At 47.7% G+C, this 17,497-nt stretch overlaps 1 protein-coding gene across 2 annotated transcripts; it reads left to right on the top strand.

Annotated features, from left to right (window-relative positions):
* Positions 1-1,539: 1,539 nt before the first annotated feature.
* Positions 1,540-17,236, top strand: USP43 (ubiquitin specific peptidase 43). Of its 2 annotated transcripts, none has more exons than XM_053454127.1 (15): positions 1,540-2,532; positions 6,585-6,722; positions 10,539-10,639; positions 11,183-11,275; positions 11,905-12,040; positions 12,450-12,597; positions 12,886-13,042; positions 13,145-13,256; positions 13,488-13,591; positions 13,899-13,976; positions 14,366-14,492; positions 14,742-15,075; positions 15,165-15,323; positions 15,548-15,700; positions 15,885-17,236. In XM_053454127.1, the coding sequence occupies exons 1-15, from the start codon at positions 1,915-1,917 to the stop codon at positions 16,931-16,933; spliced, it is 3,507 nt and encodes a 1,168-aa protein (XP_053310102.1). In that variant the 5' UTR covers positions 1,540-1,914; the 3' UTR covers positions 16,934-17,236. The 2 variants fall into 2 exon arrangements, with proteins under 2 accessions (XP_053310102.1, XP_053310101.1); XM_053454126.1 differs by having other exon boundaries at positions 13,142-13,256.
* Positions 17,237-17,497: the final 261 nt, after the last annotated feature.

The raw sequence follows: 17,497 nt of genomic DNA, 5'->3' as shown, positions 1-17,497 counted from the left end.
AACACTTACTGGCAAATCGGGATTTGGGAATGTGAACGAGACCATTGGTGTCAGCGAAACTTTTCATTGATGCTCAAAACATTTTAGGACATGATCCTAGAAAATAAAGATAACAATTTTAGAAACCCTCCATAGGAGCCACATTTCTGCACTTTTCTGAGACATAAGTGAATACCTCCCCCCCACACACTGAAACCACCCGACGTAATGATACAAATGTAGCCGGCTCACTGCAAATATTAATTATTATTATTAATAAAATTAGTAAATAAGTCATACTGTATGTGAAGATAATTATAACCCCAGCAGTCCCCTGAAAAATCATCCATATTTAAGTACTTTGTAGTTACTATGTAGTAAATAAACCTGCAAAAGAAACAACAATATATAAAATACCTTAAGGAGAAGCTGCAGCCCCAACAAGAATTGCGTTCGGCCAATCGCATCTCCTGCCTGGCAAATAGTTGGGGGCAGGGAAAAGGGCATGCGATGAAAATTTAAAGGGACCGCGTTAAAGTCTATGTGATGGCTGGAGCGTCCCTTTAGTGACTGGTTCAGAATTCACTACTAATCTTTGTGACGCGAAGCCCAGCTCTCTGGCGCTGCGCAGGTTAATGGTAATAGAAGATTCTTTTGTAAAAGATTTTTTCCGTTAATCCCTCAAAACAATTAGCAGCGATTTCCTGATGATGTCACCGACAATCACGCTTCGCTCACGCAGCAGATCTGGGAAGTGGAGGATGAATGTGACCAACGACATAACAATGGGCCATTGAGTAACAGGCGAGGGCATGCGGCAGCTGCAGGTACAGGGCTGACCTTGGAGGCCCTTTCTACCTCAATCAAAGCAGCATTTAAAGGGGCCGGAGGGCCAGATAACAAAATACACCTTATATTAACTCCGGTGATCGACGAACAAGCCCTAACTTTAAAAATAGCTGAAGCTATTCCTCACCTCGCATTTTTTTTGTAGAAAAAATCCTTTTTCCCAGAAAGTTATATTTGTTAGCAAATTATAATTTTTCGCGCAACCCTCTCAGCCCCCCGACTTCAACTGTCCCAGCTGCTATTTTAAAAAATAATAATAATAATAATTAATTATAATTAATTAAATAATTAATTAAATAAATAATGTAAAAAATAATTTTAAAAAACATTCTATATATTACTTTATGGTAATTTAGAATTCTATGTTATTTTTATTTATTCGACGCAGTAAGATAAAGCTTAGCCGTTAGCCAGAACAAACAAAAAAAAACAAACAAACAAAAAAACCTGCCAATGTATCAAAAACTGTCGGTTTGAAAACGGAATCCGAAGAAGATAATAAGTTGCCCGGCGCCTGTCGAGTCGTAGAGTCGTTCTCGGCGACCGGATCACCTGCCGGCGGAGGTACGGATCACAGAGGGTGTATAGAATTTTTTACATTTTTTTTTTTAACTGTCTTGGCCAATTGTGACCAGAGGTAGCAGCAGAGGCCCCCCCCCCACCCCGGCATAAACCTGTCCCTCGTCGTCTGTTCGCTCTCCCCGTCTCCTCTTGTCTTCTTTCAAAGTAAAACGGGCTAATAAGATTCAAGAGGCTGGAGGTGGAGCTGTGTACTAAGAAGAGCAAACAGAATTACACGCACGGCAGCCACGAGAGCTCGTACAGAAGCCTCGGCGACAGACACAGAATGGGTTTCCACCGCACACCTCTCCCGGTCAGGTAGGAAGAGCTCTCTGGCTCTGCAGCAGGACACGTTATGGGGGCAGCCGGGCTGCCTCCCTGAAATGGGAAGGCTGGCGTTGTTGTGAATTTGGAAAGGGAGGCTGGGAATTGCCATCCCAAATATTTTTTTTTTTTCCTTCCTGGTCAAGTTGCACCAGGAAGATCTTGCATACCATAGCAGGTAGATCACAGCAGCAGGTAAACATGGAGGAGCACAAGGTGGACAAGGAGAAGACCTCCAAGGAGAAGAGCCAAGGGTCCCGGAAGCTCTTCAGGAGCAGGTCCCTGAGATCCGTGGGGAACTTTATGCAAAGGATACTGCGGACTTTAAGCAGTTTGTCCCACCTGGGAGATGGCGACAGGTGCACCTTGGATTTAGAAGATGATGAAGGGGGGTTTAAGCCGAAACTCCACCATGGAGAGAAGAAAGGGTCCTCGCAGGAGGATTTAAGACTCATTCATGGAGGTGACAGCAACAATAACTTGGGTAAAACTCCGGTGCCAGCCAGGTGCCAGGACAGGCTGTCTTGGAGCTCAGATGACAAGGTTCCTGGGGTCCAAGGCATGAAGAACCATGGAAACACCTGCTTCATGAACGCCGTGGTGCAGTGTTTGAGTAACACGGACCTGTTGGCCGAATTCTTGGGAATGGGCCAGTACCGAGCGGAGCTAGAGAAAATAAAAACCAATGGCGAGGCGACAAGGCGATCAGCGGACGAACCGCCTTCAGCGGCCAGGGGGGAAGTCACTGAGACCCTGGCCGTTCTGGTCAGGGGTCTCTGGACCTTGGAATACACCCCGCACCTGTCCGTGGAGTTCAAGGTAAGAGGTCACCTTAAATAAAGTTTGAATCAGCTGAAAGCAGCCAGGTTGGACTCTGTCCCGCAGACGTGGGGTTCCTTACCTACCCCCTGAGTTTGTAGGTGGTAGCTGTGGGTGCCTTAGTGCCACGTGACCACTCACAGCACTCACAAGTTATCTGCGCACGTTGTGGGGTCCCAGGTCCCCAACTCATAGTCGTAGAAGGAGAATATCAGATCAATATATTCGCACAATTAAATTAAAAGCGCCGTTTTTCCAGGGGAACGATTTATTGCCCCCCCCGCGAGATTTCGCTGCTCGCGCTTCCATATGATTTGCGAGAGACGTGAGTTGGCCGAGACGCGCTCTACACGTCTGCTTAACCCCTTCAACTTCCAAAAAGAGCTCCAGGCCAACACGAATCCACCTTCAAGAAGAAAATCATATTGCATCTTTTATTTTGTGTGTAAATCGTTTCCTAGGCAACCAAAAAAAAAGAATTTACTGATTTTTATTTTTTTTACTTTTTTAATGAGTTGGAAAGGTTTTATTTTATTGATAAATATGAGGCTGAAGACTTGCTTTGGATCACTAAGGAGGAGGATGATGTATCTATATATTTATATATATAACTTATATACAACCTTTCCGTGTTAAAATACTACGTTTAAGTGGAAAAGTATCAATTTTATGGATTTCAGCAATGATGATTTTTAATGTTCTAAAAAGTAAACAAATGAGGCAGGGAAGGCGAGGGACAGGGTTGTGTTTTTTACAGTAGAAAGGGATAAGAATCCAGAAGACATTATCAATCCCCAAATAACGTCCTAAAATGACCCCCCCCCCAACCCGGGGTCATGAATTCACAACGATAGCTTCTATTTTAGGAGATGTGGTTCTGGGTTATTAGATCGTCTCTGTCGGGCTGGAGAATCTTGTAGGGGTCTGATGGACTAATGGTGGTCAACCTTTGGTTCTCCAACGTCTGCCGGAGTAGAAAAGGTGAGCCATGGCCCAGGTCCGGACTGGCGATGGTGATTTAAGGCCAGTGGCCACCTGATGACATCAATGTGACAGCTGTAATGGCAGATCAGTTAAGTGTGTGGGGCTCCGTCGGCCAGCGGGCCATCGAGGTGGCCAGTCCAGGCCAGACTGTGGGTGTCTAGATTTTTGGCTTCTCAGTTCTTCCTCCATAACGTTTATATATATATAACACGGGTCCAAGCGGTACGTTCCCGGAGGTTTCCCGGTAATCTTCTGTTAACGAACACCCAGGATTAGGTTTCCGTTAATTCCGGCAGATCCAGTTACCCTTAATGGTGGTAATAGGGCAATTTACATGATTCCCCCTAATCTAGTCGGATACGCTCTGGAATTACCATTGTGAGCGTGGACAGGAATTCCTGGCTGAAATAACGAACGTCTCGTATTACGATTACCCCCCCCCCCCGTTATAATATATATAACGGGGCGCCAGCCAAGCGGCGCTGACCTCATCCTCCGCAAACCAACCGCAGCCATAAAGAGGCTGGAAAGACAAACAAACCAAAAGGTGATTTCTCACCCCAGAGACCCGGTACACGCGGAAAAGCTTTATCATAACTGGGGGGTGGGCAATGCAAAATCTTGCTCTTCGATGATGTCATAGTGCTCGGCATGGCCAAAAAGAACCCACCGGCTTCTGATGATATCATAGTTTGGTTGGTTACAATATTTTTTGTCTCCGACGGTCTCACGCAGTCAGGTGCCGACTCCTTCATACTCTCCTCTGATTTAATGATATCCGAGCGTCCCAATTGGTGCTTTTTTCCCTGCTTTATCACAGCTGGAATCCCTGCTAGAATACAGGTGAGAATATCTGTACCTCCTGACCAGTCATGGTTTCCATAAGAACCGTTTGGCTACCACCACTGGTGAAGCACATTAGAGGGTTATTATTTGAGGGGGTCTCGGGGTCCTCTCATGTAGAAGGTATGATCCCGTGATATGACACTCACATGTTGACGGCCACGCGGCGCGTGTTATCTGGTAGGCGTGGCGGACTTCGGATGAAGTTGAGTGACGCCTCGGGCCGTTCCTCGCACTCATCCGGAGTGAGCGTCGGTGTTTACGGACGGTCTCATTGACAGTGACCTTTGAACCGAGTTTCTAAGCTACGGAACAATTAAAAGCTTTCAGCGCAAACAACGCGGAGAGAGGAGTCCGAGGAGGGGCCGAAAAGGCTGTCCCTTTAAATGTGGGGGGGGGGGTCTATGGCGTAGAACATATCATGTGGAGAAGACCCCACGGGGGGGTATAGAGGTCATTTATATGCCGTGTCCTGCGCATGAGCTTGGAGGGAAAGATACACAAAACGGCTCCACCTGCCACTCTATGGCACACCTGAGGACCGGGTATACTGGTGATACTGGTGATACTGGGGAGCCAGCCTGCGCCTGCGTTATGGGAACGCTTGGTTCCGGGTATACGCTGGGGGCCATAATCACACAATGGCTCCTTGTACCAGACAACAACCACAGAACGAGCCCCCCCTCCATTGGCACGCACAGCCCAAAATACCCCCGGGGCAAAGAGCTACTACGGGGTTAAGGGCTGATATGTTAGGAACGTTCCCTCCCTTTAACACAGAATTTAAGTGTCACCCGGAACGGAGCTCCACAGAAGGGCCAGTCCTGGGGTAATTCCATATAGCGGGGCAAATTCCCCGTCATTCGGGGGTTTCCTGATCCTCCGTCTTCCGTTTCTGATACCATGGGGTTAACGAGCCCCCCCACGGAACTGTGTAAAGTTATCATACCTAGGAGCTTGTGGCTGAGAGTTTTAGGTGTTGTAGTCCAGCATTACCGGGTGTGGGTTGGGACACAGAGATAAAATATAGGCATAGAGTCCCGAAATTATGGAGACATCCTGTTTTTCCCCAGGTGGATTTGAATTGCATCCAGTACGTAAATCATTACCACCCCTGCTGGGAAACAGATCCAGGATGCTCCCTCTGCAACTGCCAACTTGGCTTTACTTGCCTCTGGGGGGGGGGTAATCCTGTCGAGATTTTATGAATGATCGGATTTACGTGATACTTTGTATCAGTGACCAACGCCACCCAGAGCTGATCAAAGCTGATCCAGCAGCCCAGGGGTTAATGGTGAGAAGACAAACCGGTTTCCCTCGTACAAAAGAGCGATGTGACCAAACAGGACCGGCCGGTGCGGGGATCGCAGGAATCTCCTCGATACTCTGGCACAGAAAACCAGCCCGACCAGCAAGCCTTAAAATAACGCCAACAACGGCGGGGCGTCCGGGTCAAAGGGCATCGGCGACGGGTTAAAGGTCCGTTACGAGTTCCGGGGCGGAAAAAAATTCAGGATTCTCTGTGAGGCTTAAATAAATATAGATAGTCTACGAATGTTTTACACAAAGAAAGCCACAACCCGCCGGCAGACGACTTTGTGCCCCACTGTGGGGTATTTGTGTAAGCGAGTGGGGCAGTTAGAAGAATAATGGGGTTTATTTACCCCGTTTCATTTATAAAGCCGGTCCCTGCTGTTTCTATACACATTATCGGGGCTTTTAGGACTGTAGAACCCTGCGAAACCCTCATACCCTAGAAAAGAGGGGCATTGGGGGAGGAGAGAGGGGCATCAGGGATTTAGGGACCAAAAAGGGACACCTCAGGGACACTTGGCAGGTACGCTATATGCTCACTGCATGAATCCAGAGAAGCCCCAGCGGTGGGAATGAGGTTTCCGGGGAGTTTTCACGGCCGCCTTCCCATCGTTTCATAAGCGAAATCCGCCTGCGAAACGCGCCGGGGCAGCAATAACGAGGCTTGGTGTTTTTCGAGCAATTAGCGGCGTTTATTCTCTGGGTACGGCGGGTGGGTCCGGCTCTCGCTCCCCGGAGGAATGTTGATTTGATTCTCTGTATAATGTTTGGAAATCCAGGTGGGGCGACCCTGATAGGCCGAGCCGTATTGGCGGACAGAGGAATGTCTGCCTCATCCCTCGCAGTTAACCCTCGGCGCACCGGAGCGGCCTCTGTAAATGCGGGAATTCATCGGCCCGTTTCTCTTGCAGAACGTCGTCTCCAAGCACGGCTCGCAGTTCCGGGGGAATTCGCAGCAGGACGCCCTGGAGTTCCTGCTCTGGTTGTTGGATCGAGTCCACGAAGATCTCAACTCTCCCAGCGGCCACAAAGCAAAACCGGCGGCCAAGGTCAGTCCTCCCCCGGTGGCCTCACCACCGCGAGTCCTCGCTTTACCACTCTCTCTGTCCATAAAATCCCATAAAGGTCCCTTTTGGGGTCCAATCAGCTGCCAGAGACCTGCTGCGAAAAGCGCCGCCATTGGTCGATTCACAAAGTTTTGGGCCAAGTTTTCTGTTGACTCAAAAATAGAACCTAAAGTCGAGAAATTCGCCTAAAACTAGAGCGTTAACCCATTATATTCAGTAGAGCTACCCAACTTGGCAACCAAGTCTGACTATCGCACTCAACCCAATCGACAGTTGAGTTGAACTCAGCTGCAAATCCGTCGACATCACTGAGTGGCTTGATGTCCAGAATGTGTGACCTTGAATGGGGCTTAGAAGGTCACACATTAGTCTTAAAGAGCCACTCCTAATTAAATGAGATGGTCTTTGGCACAGGGTAATGCCGCGCGCCATGCGTTCCTACTTTCAGCCATCGGGTGATGAGCATTCAATCCCATGGAAACCTGCGCGGTGACAGACGGTCCCCCCGACCTCCTGCCGCCTCCTAATGAATGAGGATTCAGCCCCTGCCGAAAAACGGGAGCTTCAACCAGCACAGGCCGTATAAAAAAAAGTCCCGGGAACGGCGGGTCCGACCTTCCCACTGCGCTCCGGGCTGTTCTGGCAGAGCGAAGGGTTAAACCCCCCCCTTCCATCTGTTTTTCTCTCTCTGAACCCAGAAAATAGACTCCGCCGCTTTTCTCAGCCTTGAAACGAGTGGAGTTGCCACAATTCTAATCCCTTCTTAATTATAAATCGGGAGACGCTCGATCCTACTTAATTGGCTCCTTTAATTCCATTCAGCCGAATCTAGTAATTAAGAGGCAGCGCATGTTGGGGGGGGTCTAGTTTTGTAAATGATGGGAACGAGTCGTATTTCAGGGCAGAATTTAGAACGTCTATCGAGACAAATCATTGGATGCCCCCATTACCAGGGACCCTTATAAAAAATGCAGCGCCGCGCCATGCGTTCCGCCTGCAAACAAAGAGTTAACACTTAAAGGGAAAGTGTAAATTATTTAAAGTTCTGCTGAGCAGCAATGCAAACAGCAACGTCTCCCCTCTCGGCTCCGGCCTCCCGCTCCTCCAGCTCTCCACCTGACACTGTATCAGCCGGCTTCACATCTTTAACCCCCACATCCCCAGATCCCCCTCCGATTCATACCACTATATGTCACCCCTGATGCCCCAGACGCTTAAGCTCGGTCTTACCCACTCCTCTCAGCTCTGTGTCCCTGAATTATTGGGGCTTAACTCTCATCCAGCCTATAAATCAGTCTATACCCCCCAAATCTGCCTCTCTTCCCCCTGCCTACGCCATCTATAATGATCTACCACCCCCTCTTCATATACCATATTACCGTAAAACCTCACGCAACAAAAACTACAGAATATTATAGGAAGTTTGTAGATACATGGAACAGCTTTCCCGCAGAGGTGGTCGTATCTAATGCTGAAGACTAATGCACTTGGCTGAAGGCTATCCTGACTTGTTGCAGCATGAATAGGTTTGTGAATACTGCTGAGTAGACATGGGCTACATTTCCCTTTTGTGTGGAGGGGTTCCGCTAACCGTGTGTGTGTGTGTGTGTGTGTGTGTGCGTGCGCGGTGACACTAAGCCCGGTAGCCAGACTCGCGCACGCACGCACACACACACCTCCAGCCAGGCTCATCCCAGGATTAGACCAGCGGATCAGACTAATAGTGATTCTCCCATGCGTGTAACACGGAGCCGCGTTCCTGGCGCCCCCTCGACGGAGGTCACTTCCTCGTAATCCGATTGCCGGAGCCGGAAGCTAAACAGACGCTGTGGAGTTTAACCCTTCAGAACCCAAAATCACATTATTTTCACCGAATTCCCCCTTTAATACTCACAACGGCGTAAGTGAAACCTCCGTCTTCCCGATTTAGCAGACCAGGCCCGATCTCTTTGGCTTCGGCGGGTGAAGCTTAGCTGTTTCCGGGACGGTTATTTACAAGGCAAATAAAATATCCGTCCAGGTTCCTGCGAGCCGGAAAGAGAGCTCCGAAAAATCCCTATTCATAAAAATATAAGAATATTCATTAACCCCGTGAGCTGCGGGAGTCCAGGGGTTGCATTCAGATCTGTAGAAACATGCACTTTAATTACAGGTTCTAGAGGATCACGGACGTTCTCTAAATAGAAAGAACATTGAGTCAGGTTCTAGAGGATCACGGACGTTCTCTAAATAGAAAGAACATTCAATCGGGTTCTAGAGGATCACGGACGTTCTCTAAATAGAAAGAACATTGAGTCAGGTTCTAGAGGATCACGGACGTTCTCTAAATAGAAAGAACATTCAATCGGGTTCTAGAGGATCACGGACGTTCTCTAAATAGAAAGAACATTCAATCGGGTTCTAGAGAATCACAGACGTTCTCTAAATAGAAAGAACATTCAATCGGGTTCTAGAGGATCACGGACGTTCTCTAAATAGAAAGAACATTCAATCGGGTTCTAGAGGATCACGGACGTTCTCTAAATAGAAAGAACATTGAGTCAGGTTCTAGAGGATCATGGACGTTCTCTAAATAGAAAGAACATTCAATCGGGTTCTAGAGGATCACGGACGTTCTCTAAATAGAAAGAACATTCAATCGGGTTCTAGAGAATCACAGACGTTCTCTAAATAGAAAGAACATTCAATCGGGTTCTAGAGGATCACGGACGTTCTCTAAATAGAAAGAACATTCAATCGGGTTCTAGAGGATCATGACCGTTCTTTAATTAGAACATTGAATCAGGTTCTAGAGGATAATGGCCGTTCTCTAAATAGAAACAAGTTTTTTTTTATAGTGTCCTTATGTTATTTGGCAACCTCCGTGGACAAAGCAGCTTGAATAACTTTGATCCTGAAAGGCATCTATCCACTAAGGTTTGATTTGTATCAACAGCTCGGCCGAGTCGCTCAACCTAGAATTGAGCAACTTATCTATTAATGAGAGCGAAACGTGACTCAGCTCAACCTCAGTTTGTTGCTCAACAAAATCAACTTCACTCAAGGGGAGGAAAGAAACCACCGTTAAACTCAACAGGACCAACTCAACTGCTGGATCTACCGGCAGAGCCAACGACCAACTGGAGAGCGCCCAACTCAACCGCCATTAAATGGTCTCGGGACGCCATGAGACAGGGCTGGATCGCTGTGCAGAGTCGGCATATTCTGAGTGCGCGCCAGCCCCGGCACTTGGCACAAGCCCACCCGCACTCGCATTCCGCCTGTTCCTTAATAAATAATCCACTAATGAGGTCTCTGCTAATTCAGCGACTTCACTAATTGCTCCCCTGTAACCACACAGTAAACGCATTTTCCCGTCGAGTGTGGGAAAAAAACATTCTGCGTTCCTCTCGTATCCCATACATTTCTCCTCATTCCAGAAAGAGCCTCTAACCCTGTAATTATACCAGATTCTGCCCCCCCGCCAAGATCTCCCGGTAGGCGTCTTGTTACCCACAGACTGGCAGCGTCCCAGTATCCTTCACCACTATCAATTTTAACCCTGCAGTGGGTGGACCACAATCTCCTGGTGCTAAGATCTACCTAGTTATACAAAGAACCCCGCGGATGTTCATATGGTAACCCCATGACGTGTTAATCTGGCTCTGGATGTGGCGGATCTCGCCTTTTTAGTTCTGACATCATTGTTCTGTTAGTTTAAGTCATCAAAGTCTAATCCTTTGGGACGTGGAGATGTTGAAGGGTCTCTGGCAGAAATACCCCCTCTGTGTTAATGCTATTGTTCCCTTACCTTTGCAGCCTCCGCCTGGGGCTGAGCACACTCTGATGATCCCGTCAGCCTCGTCGCCGGCGGACGGAGGCCGGAGCTTTGTGCAGGAGCATTTCCAGGCACAGTACAGGTACATGAAGCGTGTATAACCACATACCTGTCATACGTGTTGTAACCTGTGTGTTGAAGATTTGGGATATTAAGCAGAAAATCATTAACAGATCCGTCATTTTAATTCTTTTGGTCGCATAAAAACAACTAAAAAAAAAAGCCTTTTCATTTTTTTATGGGAATAACCAACCAGCACCTGCCTTTGTGTCACATGACATTTAAGTGTTCCCATCAAAAAAATATATATATCAATTTTGTACAATTAAAACAATGTTTCTAATGCTACATTTAGTTGCAACAGTGTTACACTCCGCAGAGTAGGTGGGACGGCGCCTTTGGCCGCTGGGGCAGTCTGGGGTCTGAACGCGCCCCCCTCTCGGGGTATTATCTGCCGCGGGATTCCAGAGCACTGAGTCACCCCGCCACAAACCGACATCCAACAATTACTCAGCGCAGAGCACCTCGCCGGGCTCATCGGCCTCTGTATATAGATAGATAAGCCGTATCTGTGAATATATAAACTGGATATAAGCACCGTCACGTGTTGTGTGTTCTGTTTCAGGTCCTCGCTCACCTGCCCCCACTGCCACAAGCAGAGCGACACCTTCGACCCCTTCCTGTGCGTGTCGTTACCTATCCCCCTGCGCCAGACCAGGTAACGCTCTCCCCCCTCATTCCCTTTCATGCCGAGGGTTCTATTTATGGGGCGTTTATTATAATTTACCATGAGCCAGAATAAAATGCGTCAGGTGCCGGACGGTCGGTGTTTGTGGCCGAACGGGAGAGAAGGTTGGCCTCGGCGGCCCGTCTGCAGGCAGAGACGGAGCAAAGGGCTGTAATTAGCTCAATCAGGGATAATTACACAGGACACGCCGGGGAAGCTGAGCTGATAATTGTAGTTTAAGGATTCCCGTAATAACGCGGGACTCGTGGGGACTCCTACACACTTCCCGTTAACACAGACAGCTTTAGGGAAGGGGCTGAAGGGGTTAAGTGTCTGATAAAGTGACCAAGCTGCGAGTTCTCTAATTAGAAACAACATTTCTGCCATTTGTCGTGGAATCGGGGTTCTGACCCGTGTTATATAGGTGCCGTCGGGCCGCTCAGGTGATTAAGGTTCGAGCTGTCATTTGGGTTGATGGCAACTTATCGGCTCCCCAGATACTGTGTTCTGCGAGCCTTCTGTCCACCTGGGGTTAGCTTTGGGTCAAGTGGCAGCTGAGTCGGCCATCGTGTTCATAAAAGTCTTTCTATATGTAGATAATTCTTCTGTGTTGTTGCCAGAGCCCTGAACGTGATTCTCGTCTTCCAAACCAAGCAGCAGCGCTTTCTGCGAATCGGTCTGGCCGTCCCGCTGCTGGGGACCGTGGCATCGCTGAGGCAGATGGTGGCAGACGAGGGCAGCATCCCTCCAGATCAGGTAATACGTTTGTGTCTTCTCTCCAGCTTGACCTGATATGAGTTACCTCCTGGACATCACTAACGTGGATCTTCTAAAGCTCTAGAAAGCTCTAGCATTCTTCCAGGGGATCTTCACAAGCAGAGACCACAGAGATGCCCTCTAAGTCTACAGCAAAGTAGCTTTGAGGATCAGCGTAAGACTCATTTATGGCAGGAAGAGCAGTTAAAATACGGAATCCAATCGTTATTTTGGTGGATTAAGTTAGATCTTAAGAGTTGGAAATTTTTCTAGAGAAAGCAGACGCAGAGTATCCTATCTCCTATTAGTGTATGAATAGAGAACACTCCATCTTATTCAGTAATTATGTATCTTATTCAGTAATTATGTATCTTTTTTAGTAATTATGTATCTTGGTCTGTGTCTCCAGGTGATTCTAGCTGAGTTGTACGCCAGTGGCTTCCAACGCTCTTTCTATGATGATGAAGACTTGAATGTAATTGCAGAAGGTGATCCGGTCTATGCCTTCCAGGTCCCGTTGCCCTTACCCAAGACAGGAGGCAGCTCACGTCCCGCCGGTAGGTTCTTCTTCTTGGAAAGATTTATTTTTAAACATTCTACTGAACTCAAAGATTCTTTACATCTGAGGGGTTATCTCCTGTTATCTGGGCACCTCTGTGTATTCTTTAATGTTACAGTTCAGTGTCAGAGAAATAGCTGGATATCAGAGCTCACAATCAACGCTTTATAAACTCTTGCCTTTCGTTGCACTCCATGCGTCCATCAGCCCTCTGAGGTCGGCCACGCAGGAAATTTGGGAATTCTATGGTTTGCAAAGTAAACTTGCTTCTGTTTTCCCCGCTTAGGGTACCCTCAAAACCTTCCGCCCTCTCCACGCCGCCTGGACCCAGAAGCACGGAGGCTAACAGGAGGAGGCTCCACGTCTTCCGAGTTCCTGGCTCATGGCTCAAAAATCCTGCTCCTTTTGTGTAACGTAGAGTCGGCGAGTCACCAGACTGAGAGGTAACTCATCGCTGCTTCATTTAAAGACAATAATAATGAAATCATATAATGATCTTGTGGTTCCGCTGAGATTCCTGAGATTCCTTTTCGACTATTTAGTAGGTTTGGGCCACCCTTGCTGATGAGAGAGGACAGGACAATCTCATGGGATCAGTTGCAGCAAAGCATCATGAGAAAGATCCATTACCTGATGAAGACTGACTCACAGCCTCCCGTAAGTGCGGGTAAAATCGGGTTTGCCCCGTTATGAGTAATAACCACAGTTGCTATAAAGCCTTCCTAGTCGTAGAACATTTCCATAATTCTAATATATATTTTAGTGTTTTAAGCTACAATTAAAATTGTGGTCACCGACCAGAAAACGCACAGAGGGCAATAAACTAATTGTAGAAGAGTTCCATTTCAATTGTATTTATTTAGTAAATCCGGCGTGTCTTTTCCCCAGAATGGATCAGCGCTCTTCCGTCTTCGCGTAGCGGGAGATCCCACAAACGGCAGCTACCTCTCGCCGAAGGATATGCGGCCTCTCCAGCTGCCGGCAGTGGACAGGTGAGTGCCAGGAACCTTGTGAAACGCAGCGGCCGCTTTGTAAGGTTTGAGTATTAATGTTTTTTTAACCAAATTATACTTGACTAGTACCATTTCCAGCCGAAGGCATTCTGGCACCGAATAGGTTAATGATTCCCATTCCTTGCAGCAGCTGCCACCTCGTGGCTATTATTGGTATCTGTTACTGAGTATTTCTGTACTACTTGGAGGTTACTCCACGTATCTACTACCGTTTCTGTAAGGTAGACTTTTCTGACATTACCCATTAAAGGTGGTGTCTTAAATCCCTGTACCATCTGTCTGGCAGGGCTCTTCAACTCAATGGTGCAGGAGGACCACCCCATGTTAAACTGGTCATTGAATGGGACCCGAGGACCAAGGAGCGGTGAGTGTGAAGATCAATCTATGTATATAACGACCCCCCACATCTTAGTCCAAGGGGTTTGTCTCATTTGACATCTATGGACTCTAATGTACTTGAACGAGAGGCTCAGTGGTCTGGTGGTGAAAATCTACCCTGGGGGGCATGACTTAGACAACAATGGTCTTGGAGTAAGCAGGTCATCTCGCCTTGCAGAAAGTTGCTGGGGGAGCAAGTCACAGAATCGGGGCAGGACGAGTTAAATCAAGGATTTAGGGCAGGATAGGGCCGGGTCCAGGAGACGTTTGGTGGCTTAGATGGGGCAGATTGGAGGAGATCTGAGTAGAAGAAGCATAGAAAGGTTGGCCTGGCGTTGAACGCCAGTTCTTGACGATGTATATTTCTGTCTTCAGGTTGTTTGGAAGTATACAGGAGGAAGTGGTCCAGGACGCAGAGTCCGTGAGGGCCCAACAGCTCGAGCACCAGCAGCAGAGTTGTACGCTGGATGAGTGCTTTCAGCTCTACACCAAGGAGGAGCAGGTACCTGGTCACCATATACGCTGATCGTATTTATATCCAAATCCATTTCCAAGCCTTTGAGCCACAACCAGCATCTCCCTCATCTGATCTCTAAATAAAGTTGCCTTCGTGTCCCCCCGTCATGGTAGGACAGCTTGAAGCCAAAAGACCCTAACCCAATGCCATTGGCTCGTTGGGGTTTTAGCATCCTGATATAAATCACTATCAGGACTGGTCTTTAATAATCTATATTAACCATTTATCTCCCAGTTGGCGCCTGATGATGCCTGGAGGTGCCCGCATTGTAAGGTGTTGCAGCAGGGGACAGTGAAACTCAGCCTGTGGACCCTGCCGGACATCCTGATCATCCACCTCAAGAGGTTCCGCCAGGTCGGAGGCCGGAGGAACAAACTGTCCACGTTGGTCAGGTTCCCACTCACTGGCATGGATATGGGACCCCATGTTGTCAAAAGAGGCCAAGGGCAGAAGGGCACGTTGGGACCATGGTCCTCTCGAAAGCCGTCACTGAGCCAGCTGGGAGTCCTGTATGACCTGTACGCCGTGTGCAATCACCATGGCAGTCTGCAGGGAGGGCACTATACAGGTAAGAACCTTAAAGATTAAGGATGGCTTTTATACAAAACTAAGATCATACGGAGACTTATGACAAACGGAAATGATCTATGTTCATAGCATACTGCAGGAACTCGCTGGACACTCGCTGGTACAGTTACGACGACAGTAATGTGGAGCAACTCCAGGAGGACGAGGTGTGTACCAGAGGAGCTTACATCCTATTCTACCAAAAAAGAAACACAATCCCCGCCTGGTCTGCGAGCAGCTCGGTCCGAGGTAGGTCCTGAGACCAGTGCGATGACAGATACAGGAGAACCTATAGAGTCTGGCCTAAACTATGTGAATTCCAAAGCCGGAATGTACAGAAAATGTTTGCGGGAGAAGGCGCAGACATATAACTGCCGTCCTTGGCTGATATAGAATAACGAGTGACTTTGGTAATAAGTTAACATAGTAAGATGGTCTCCGGTCAACTGATCTTTATCACTTTTTCACCGCAGGCTCCACCAGCTCCTCTATGTCAGACCACTGGGTCCTGAGACTGAACGGAAGTAAGAGAGAAAGCTTGGTCTCCCGCGCCACCAACTGCATCGCTCTGCCGCAAATTCCGGATTCCCCTGTCTTCGTCGATAAAGAGGCGCACCCAGAAAAAGGTATTCTCTTATTCCATGATTCAAGCAAATACCTCTTCCAAACAGGCATCCTAATGATTGCACGAGTATTGCTGTCCCTTTAGTAGGTGCTAATATGTAGACTAAGAGTTTTCAGACATGTAAGCTAGTCCCATTGGGGGGATTATGTTACAAAATTGTAATCAATTCTTCCTGATTTCTCCAGGAGCCCCTGGTTCAAAGCCATTTGCGCGTGGTGTAAAAGGACGCAGTGCAAGTATGAAGGTGTCGTCTGCCACAAAACTCAAGTTGAGTATCAGTAAAGCGATGCCTTTACGTTGGTCGTTTGGATCGAAGGACAAGGCAAAGCGTGAGACGGGAGAACTAGTAGAGTATTTGGAATCGGGAAGACGACCTAAGTATACCAACGAATCCATTGTCCCACGGATGGCTAACACTAGCAAAGGCGACAAGGGAGCTGGAGGACCTCAGACCAAGCCAAGTCATTCCAAAGTCCAAGGTGCTAGTGCCTCAGTGAATTCTGTAGGAAGTCACCCTGGGCCACTAACATCTTCATCAAAAGTGGACAACATCAGAGGTAGGCAGAAAGAGAAGGTTAACCAACAGGTAAATGTGTTGAGTACGATGCACCCGGCAAGAAAAGATGGGTCAGTGCAATCAAAAACTAGAGACAAAAAGTCAACTGGAGATCTTCCATCTGGAGCAAACCTGTCAACGGCTGATAATGTTCAACACAACAAACCGCCATCAGGGAAAAGGGAAGAAAATAACCAAAAATCTGTTCCCAAAGATGTAGACAATACTCGGGCAAAAACATCTGGGTCAGAGGGACAGCAAGAAGGAAAGTCGATGAAATCGCAGTCAAGCTTTGTGAAGAAGGACTCCAGGAAACTCAATGGACCTGAAAACCCCCAAATTTCAGAGCTTCCTAGTGGTTTGTCCAGGACTTCTTTACCCAAAAGGATTCAGGATGATGGGAGGACTAATGGTATCCTGTCACATCATCACAAAGAGGACCATGTCACAGGCAAGTCCAAAACGGATATCAGACGAGCGCAGAGCTCCTCCAATGTCCAGAGTAAGGCAGACTGGACTCTGAAGAGGTCGATTTCTCTGTATAAAAACGGCACTGTTTCCTCGCAGTCTTCCAGACAGGGCGCCCCAGAGAAGGTTTCGTCCAGCCCGGTGCAAAGGATGACATACCAAACATCTTCTTTGGGCAGGAAAAAAACAGTGCCTGAGTCCAGCTTCTAGAGCATGTCAACAAAGAGGGACCAAAGCTCTCCATGACCTGATGGTTTCGTTCCATGCGCTTGTCTGGAGTTTAAATCTCCAAAAAAAATATAATTAACCGGGTTCTAGATTTGCTCCACTAGAACCCCTTGAGATACCCACAAGACGTTCTCCTACATGAAGAACAGAGGGTTTTTGCTGGTTCTCGCTTTAAATAAACACATGTATACAGATGTACTCTTTTGATACAAAGAACTAAGGGATGATTCTAGATCGTCTGCTTTATCCCCAGGCCGTAGCTGGCTTCTTTAGAAGTCTAGCGATATGTGTGTAATATAAGTCTGGAGATCGAGAGAAGGAAGCTTTCTTTCCGCGCACATTTGGTCTTCAAAACCCTCAGGTGCCAGACTATTTTTAGAGAGAGATGACATTATTTTTACTTCTTCTCCTAGATTTATACCCCCCCCTTCTAAGTGCTCTTGAAAAATACAGTTCAGTGGGTATATCTCAGTAACCGAGGGGTTAAGGTTGCCTGAAGGATTGTGGGAAGGGACACTCTACTTGCGAAGTGCTGCAGTTTTTTAA

Source organism: Spea bombifrons, chromosome 13, assembly GCF_027358695.1.
Source record: "Spea bombifrons isolate aSpeBom1 chromosome 13, aSpeBom1.2.pri, whole genome shotgun sequence".
NCBI lineage: Eukaryota > Metazoa > Chordata > Amphibia > Anura > Pelobatidae > Spea > Spea bombifrons.
Note: the sequence above shows the minus strand (reverse complement) of the source record. Positions and strands in the feature narration are given on the sequence as shown.